The sequence below is a fragment of the Perognathus longimembris genome, unplaced genomic scaffold, assembly GCF_023159225.1.
Source record: "Perognathus longimembris pacificus isolate PPM17 unplaced genomic scaffold, ASM2315922v1 HiC_scaffold_5306, whole genome shotgun sequence".
Taxonomy (NCBI): domain Eukaryota; kingdom Metazoa; phylum Chordata; class Mammalia; order Rodentia; family Heteromyidae; genus Perognathus; species Perognathus longimembris.
The window spans coordinates 36,657-44,280 of NW_025960719.1; the positions used below are offsets into that span (position 1 = coordinate 36,657).

Below are 7,624 nucleotides of genomic sequence, written 5' to 3' on the forward strand. Positions count from 1 at the left end.
TTGTGCGCTGCTGGCTCTGGGCCAGGGCCCTTACCACAGTGCTGTGCCAAGAACCACAGCACGCAGGGGGTGCTTTGGGTGGTGGGCTAAGCCAGTGGTTTCCCACGTTCTGTTTATTTGAGTAGTTTGTAGCCATCATCATGTGTGATCCTGAGAGGCGAGCGAGCGAGAGAACATTCGTGGGTCTTTTGCCAGGCCCGGGACACCCAGGCTGAGGTGGCCCGCAGGCTCAAGGTCAAGAGCAGAGCCAGGCACCAGAGGCTCACACCCGTCATCCTAGCTGCTCAGGAGGCTGGGATCTGAGGATCGTAATCCAGAGCCAGCTCACGAGGGCAAGTCTGTGAGACTCTTAGTTCCAATTAACCACAAAAAAGCTGGAAGTGGGAGGTGGTAGAGCACCAGCCCTGAGCAAAAAAACGCTTAGGGACGGCGTGCAGGCCCTGAGTTCGAGTCCGAGGTGGCACACAGAGCACGGTCCCAGATAGCAGGAAAGCTCGGGAACTGTGTGGGCCAGGGCAGAGCCCCGGCCGCCATGCACCGGGGAGCCCCGCACGGCAGGGAGGGGAGGAAGCCAGTTCCCACCCCGCCGCGCCTTCCCAGGCCCTGGACAGCCACGGCCCCCCAGCGGCGAGACACTGGCTCCTGTGGGGGGACAGGACGCCCCAGGTCCAGGCGGATGCCTCCTGCGGCCTTGCCGGGGTGTGCGGTGCGTGAGCAGCGTGGAGGGCTCTGCGGAGGCCCGGGGGCCGCTCACCAGTTGGCCTTCACCGCCCGGATGTCACTCACGAGGTTCTGGGCCAGGCAGATGCCGAAGATCTGCGAGGCAGAGGGCGGCTGAGGGCGGCTGGGGGGGGGGGGGAGGGGAGGCGGGGGCGTGGCGGGCGGGGCAGGAGCTGGGCCGGGAGTGGGTGGGGGCGGGGAATGGGGTGGTAGGCAGGGGCTGGGCAGGGATGGGCGGGATGTGGCTGGTGGGGTGGGTGGTGGGCGGGGCCGGTGGGGCAAGGGCGGAGGGCAGGGTGGTGGGCGGGCCCGGCTGAGGGCGGGTAGGGGTGGGGCCAGCAGGGCAGGGGCAGGGCGGTGGGCAGAGCCGGCGGGGCAGGGGCGGGGCCAGCAGGGAGGTGGGCAGAGCCGGCGGGGCGGGGGCGGGGCCAGCAGGGCGGTGGGCAGAGCCGGCGGGGCGGGGGCGGGGCCAGCAGGGCGGTGGGCAGGGCCGGCGGGGCAGGGGCGGGGCCAGCAGGGAGGTGGGCAGGGCCGGTGGGGCAGGGGCGGGGCCGAGCAGGGCCCCCAGCGGTACCTGCAGGAGCGCGATGCCCAGGAAGACCCCAGCCACGAGAATCAGGTTGTCCTGCAGCCACTTCTCGAACTGGCCCACGCAGCCTTTGGTGTAGATGAAGCCCTGCTGCTCCAGCTCCTGAGGGCGCAGGCACCGGGTGGGCCGCCTGCCTGGCTGCCCAGGCCCCCTCACCGTGCCCAGCTCTCCCTGCCCTCCTTCAGCCCGCCAAGCCCAAGCCCTGCCCAGGGCCTCTGCACAGCTGATCCTCGCAAGGAGACTCCGCTGTAGAGGCCTTGCGGGATCCCCCGGCCTCTGACACCTCTCCTCGCTGCCCTGTCCAGCACCCTCTGTGGGCTCACAGAAAGTCACCTGACCAAGTTCTCAAGGAAAGTCACATGACTGTCCTCATACATAAATCCACCAGCCTTCCCACCTTTCTCCCTGCACAGGAGAGCAGACCTGTGTCACAAGCATGAGTTTCCAAGGTGGAGGGCAATGCAGGCAGGCCAGCAGGGGGGACAAGTAGCCGTGTGTGCCACACCCACAAGCTCACCCCCACTCCACGCCACACCCTGGATGCCAAGGGGCCCCAGACCCTCTCTACAGAGCCCCCGAGGCCTTCCACAGGCGCTTCAGGAGCCCCATCCCACCCTCAGGGTCCCCGGCTGCCCCGAGCCTGGGCCCAAACCCTCACCAGTTTGAGCCGAACGTCATAGCCACACTGGGTGTTGAGGACATCTTCCTGCGGAGAAAGAGGCCAGGACACAAGGTGAGGCCACCCAGGGCTGGGGACTGCAGGCTCCTCTCCCCCAGGTCCCTGAGCCCCAGGCTGATCTCCCAGATGTGGAATGGGGGCTCAGGCAAGCATTCTGCCTCAACAGGGTTTGTGCACTTTTGTTTTCCTTCTCATTATTTGTGTGTGTGTGCCAGTACCAGGGCTTGAACTCAGGGCCTGGGCCCTGTCCCTTAGCTTTTTTGCTCAAGACTACCACTGTACCACTTAAACCACAGCACCACTTTGGCTTCTTGGCAATTCACTGGAGATCAGAGTCTCATGGGCTGGCTTTGAACTGCGGTCCTCAGAACTCAGCCTCCTGAGTAGCTAGGATGACAGGCATGAGCCACCCTGCCTGGCATCATCGCATTTTCCAACAGTGGGGAGACCTAGGCCTGGGGGGGGGGGGGGCTCAGATGCTGGCTCACTGGAGGGGGTGACTATGAGACACCCTAACAGGGTCAGAACCACCTGGGCCTGCGCCCCAGCACAGAGGCCGGGGGTCCCTGCCACACACGGCGAGGAAGGTAGCCAGAGCACCCATGGCTGCAAGGGGTGCTTCGTGGAGCAGGGGAGCTTAGAGGCCTGGGGTGCCCGGGGTCCTACCGCTGTTTTTGCTGACTAGAAACAGACCCACACTTGTAGAAGGCAGGCAGCCAGCTGTGGGGGGCCTCGGAGTCCCCAGACACAACTCCATGCTCCAGACAAATCCATGCCTCCGGGCTGGGAATATAGCCTAGTGGCAAGAGTGCTTGCCTCCTACACAGGAAGCTCTCGGTTCGATTCCCCAGCACCACATATATGGAAAACGGCCAGAAGGGGCGCTGTGGCTCAGGTGGCAGAGTGCTAGCCTTGAGCAGGAAGAAGCCAGGGACAGTGCTCAGGCCCTGAGTCCAAGGCCTAGGACTGGCCAAAAAAAAAAAAAAAAAAAACATGCCTCCCACACATCCACAACGGGGGCGGGGGCAGGGGAATGTCTGCACCTCAATGCCCCTACTCACCGCAGGGTCCTTGACGCAGCAGGAGAAGGGCACCCCACAGCGCTCCCGGCTGGGGTTCAAGTCAGTGCAGTTGAAGTAGATATTGAGGTTCCAGTCACTGGGTCCTCGGGCTCCACAGCAAGACCACTGCCAGGAGAGCGGGGACCCCCAGGTGAGCCACCCCACCCCTGGAGCCTCGTTCCTAACTGGAGAAAGGGCTGCTACCCACCCCCTTCCCTCACAGGGTGGGCGGCGAGGGGGGGGTCGTAGCCCCCAGTGTGGTAGAAGCTGTGGGGCACAGCCTGCCCTCCTAACCCAGGAGAGGCTGGAAAGGGAAGGAGGGAGGGGAGGGAGGGAAGGGGGAGGGGAAGGGAGGAAGAGACACTGGTTTGGACCCAGGTACCAATGGCTCCTAGACTGTCATCCTAAATAGTCAGGAAGGTGAAACTGGAAGATCATGGTTCAAAGCCAGCCTAGGCTGGAAAGTCCATGAGACTCTCATCTCCAATTACCAGCAAAAAGCCAGAAGTAGAGCAGTGGCTCAAAGAGCAGAGCACTAGCCTTGAGTGAAAAAAGCTAAGGGACAGGGCCCAGGCTCTACGTTCACATCCCAAACCCCAGCAGCTGACAAAAAAGCCTTGGCCCCCAAAAAAAGCCTATTTCCCTCTCCCTAAGCTCTTTTGCTTCAAGATCACGGGGATGCAGAGAGGCCACTAAGGGGTGGCTCTGTGGGGACAGGCACCTCCTGAGTCCCTTCCCTGAGGGCGGGGGGGGGGGTCCCCAGTACCCAGGGAACCGGCTCCCCGCCTCAGGTGCGCACCAGGCCCCTGCGGCAGCCCTGCTGGACTCACATATTCCTGAGCAAAGTCTATGAGGTTCTGAAGGTCGATGTCGTCCCGGTAGGCCTTGACGTTGTTGTTGATGAAGAGGTTGAGCTGGTCTCGGATCCAGTCCTTGAAGATGAAGGCCAGGATCCCTGTTGCCAGCTCCAAGAAGAAGATGAGGCCAAGGAATATGGAGAACTGGATTAGGGACACAGAGAGGGCGGACATTGAAGACTAGGGATCTGGGGGTGCCACAGGAAAGCGCTACACCCCAGTCTCCACCACAGCCGAGGGGAGTCCAGTGACCCCAGTCCCACTCCATGACTGCAGCATTGCTCACTGGCCTCCACCCCATATAGGGTTAAGGATGGAGCCCAGGGCCCTGAGCCTGCTGGGAGCCTGCTGGGCAAGTGCACTACCAGTCAGCTTGCCCTCTGCCCCCTTAACACCACTGAATGCTGGCAAAAGGCACAGCTGTTCTGACCTATCCAGCCCTTACCTGGTTACCCTTTACCTGACTTCTGGAGCTAGCACACTGTATGCATACCTTTAGTTCCTGACTGGAATACAGTCCCCGTCTCTGTCTCTGTCTCTGTCTCTGTGTCTGTGTGTGTGTGTCTCTCCCTCCCTCTCTTCCCATCCCAGATACAGGACTGAGCATGTGCCTCCTGCCCACCAATCAGAGCACTAGCTCCTCCCAGCCCACAGAGATTGGTCCAGAGATGGCCAATTAGAGACGAGGAGATGCAATTAAAAGTGGTGTGGGAGAAGAATTGGGAGAAAAGTTCTTAAACTCCCCCAGGACCTCTTGAGGGGAGTGAGTGAGACCAGCACCCCCTTTCCAAGACCCCCAACCATTACTCCAACCATTCCAGGGACTGGCACCAACCCAACAGGGGCAGCGCTAGGAAACAGAGACTCTGCTAAGTGACACTGTGGCAACCTTGGCAAACACACCTGCGCCCACAATGCCCAGGCTTTTCCTTTTCATGAGCCAATAAATACATTTCTGTGCACAGGCCACTGGGTCTTAGTTACTGAGAACCTAAAGGATCCTAATAAATAGAAGCAGCATGATACTAAGGGCCGGTGGCTCAAGCCTGTCATCCTACCTACTCTAGAGGCTGAGATCTGAGGATCATGGTTCGAAGCTGGGTTGGGCAGACAAATCTGAGAGACTCCAATCTCCAATTAACTAGCAAAAAAAGCCATAAACAAGGGTGAAGCTCAAGTGGTAGCAAAGCCTGCCTGAGCAGGGGAAGAAAAGCTAAGCAAGAGTGCAAGGCCCTGAGTTCAAGACTCAGTACTGGCATAAATAATCTAATGATGCTGACAGCACACCACAGCTACCCTTTACTGAGCCCCTACTGTACTCCAAGAGGTAAATGACAAAATGATGGGGTTCCCTGGCAGGTAGAGATGGGGGGGCTTACAAACTTGAGCAGGAAGGTGTTCTCCCGGAGGGCTCCAATGCAGCCTGCAAAGCCAAGCACCGACATGACGCCTCCAACCACCACAAACAGCCACACGGGGTCAAGGCCGCCCAGATCTGTCAGCGCTGAGATGTTGGAGAGAACGCCCTGTGCAGGAGGCAGAGGCAGGCGTGGGAGACCAGCCTTCCCATCACCCCCATCACCTCACCCTCATGGCAAGACCTATGTCACTGTCTTACCTTCTCACCCCAGGCCCAGAGGCCAATAGCCAGGAACAGGGCCCCCAGCACCTGCAAGAGTTGCAGTAAAGACCAGAGCACCAGGACACCCCTCCCCTTTCCCTTACCTGGGACTCGAGGGTCTTCAGGAAGGTGGGGGACACAGGCTGCTAATGAGTGGGACCAGGTGCCCTGTCCAGCTTCCAAACTCATGACAGGGCTTCTCCCCCACAGGGCAGCCTGAGGGGGGGGGGCTGAAGCCACTCCAGACTCAGGATGGATATCAGGGACCCCTTACTGGGAATTAAAAGTGGGGTAGAAAAAGCCAGGCACCAATTTCTCACACCTGGAACACCTGTATTCCCAGCTGCTCAGAAGGCTGAGATCTAAGGATGGCAGTTCGAGGCCAACCCAGGCAGGAAAATTCATGAGACTCAACTCCAATTAACCACCAAAACACTGCGGCTCAAGTGGTACAGTGTTAGCCTTGAGCACAAAAGTTCAGGGACAGTGCCCAGGTCCTGAGTTCAAGCCCCAGGCATATACACACAAAGTGGGGTTAGAGACAGGCACTGATGGCTACGGCCTGAGTACTTGGTTCAATGCCAGCCTGGGCAGGAAAGTCTCTTCTCTCCAATTAACCACTAAAAAGCTGGAAGTGGAGGTGTAGCTCAAGTGGTAGGGCACTAGCCTTGAGAGAAACTAAGGGGCAGCACCCAGGCCCTGAGTTCAACCCCCAGTATTGGTGTGCACTAATTAATTATATGTAAATTATGATGGTTGTAGAATATAACTGATTAGAACACTGAGGTGCAAACTGGATTATCCCCTCCCTGTCTGAAAGCTGACTCCCCAAGTGGTCAGGTGACTTGTCCAAGGCCTCACACCCAGGCCGGCCCCACCCAGGTCTGCGGATTCCCTGCCCCGGCTCCCTGCAGCTGCCCACACCCCATCACCACCCCACGGGTGGCAGGTGCCACCCAATCCATCCGGCTGGACAGCCACAAGAAGGTTTGCCCTCCCTCCGCCCCAGGGCCTGAGGAGCCATGGGAAGTGGAGGAGGGAGCAGGGCACGATGACTTGGCAGGGCCCAGGGCACAGATGCCGCCCTGCAAGGGGCACCGGGCTCTGCCAGCCGTGCACTGCTGAATTCGTCCTCCAAGAGGGCTGGAAATCGGGGTTCTCCTCCCCTCCCCAGGAAGCTGCCGCCGTTCCCCACCCTTCCTCCGGGCTGGCCAGTATGACCCGGCTACTCTGCGGGAGCCCGGGACGAGGAGCCAAATCCCGGGGAGTGGGGGGCGCTGGCGGGGCACGGAGGCCCCGAGCCCCCGCGTGGGGCTCAGCGCCGGAGAGGGTGCCGCGGGCCCGGGTCCTCAGGCCGAACTCTCCCTCGTGCTCGGGGCCCTGGTGACCCCGGAGGCTCCCGCACCCCCGGCCCCGCCCGCCCGCCGGCCCCGCCCCCCGCAATCCGGGCCTCTCGGCGGCGCCCGGGGAAAGGACGGACGGGGGGCGGGCGGGGCCGGGCCGCACGCAGGGGCGCGGAGAGGGCGCCCGCCGCCGCCGCTGCCGCTGCCCGCGCGGGGCGGGCCCCCGGGGCCGCAGACCCCGCGCTCACCCAGAAGACGACATTGAAGCCAAACAGGAAGTATTTCCCGCAGCAGCCGACCGCGGGCTCCTGGAAGTGCTGGTGCTTGGCCGGCATGGTGAGCGGCCGCCGCCGCCGCCGCCGGCCCCGAGACCGGAGCCCGGCACCCGGACGGGCCGCAGCCCTCTGCCGGCCCCCCTGGGCTCGAGCCGCCCCGGGGCTAGCCCGGCGGCTGCAGCTTCGTGGCGGCGGCCGCGGCCACCCCGAGGGCCGCCCGGCCTGCCCCGCCCCGCCCGCTGGGACCGCCCAGGCGCACCGTCCGCCACGCCCGGAGCAACGCACCGTGCCCCGGAGCCACGCCCCCAGACAGAGACACGCCCCCGGGCAGACCACGCTCTCCCCGACTCCGCCCCTTCTCGGGTAGCCACGCCCCCAACCGACTCCGCCCTCGGCCCCACTCAGGCTCTTGGAGCCCCGCCTCCAAACCGAGCCACTCCCTCTCTCAAACTTTGCCCCCTAGCCCTATTTAGGTTCTC

The 7,624-nt window shown here is 62.2% G+C and overlaps 1 protein-coding gene across 2 annotated transcripts; it reads right to left on the reverse strand.

Annotated features, from left to right (window-relative positions):
* Positions 1 to 428: 428 nt before the first annotated feature.
* Positions 429 to 7,365, reverse strand: LOC125345107 (tetraspanin-17). 2 transcript variants are annotated; one of them, XM_048337348.1, is made up of 8 exons: positions 7,119 to 7,365; positions 5,525 to 5,575; positions 5,286 to 5,432; positions 3,880 to 4,050; positions 3,050 to 3,175; positions 1,968 to 2,015; positions 1,295 to 1,411; positions 429 to 816 (listed from the first exon to the last, which is right to left on the reverse strand). In XM_048337348.1, the coding sequence occupies exons 1-8, from the start codon at positions 7,203 to 7,205 to the stop codon at positions 751 to 753; spliced, it is 813 nt and encodes a 270-aa protein (XP_048193305.1). In that variant the 5' UTR covers positions 7,206 to 7,365; the 3' UTR covers positions 429 to 750. The 2 variants fall into 2 exon arrangements, with proteins under 2 accessions (XP_048193305.1, XP_048193306.1); XM_048337349.1 differs by lacking the exon at positions 7,119 to 7,365 and having other exon boundaries at positions 5,525 to 5,731.
* Between the last annotated feature and the right edge of the window lie 259 nt (positions 7,366 to 7,624).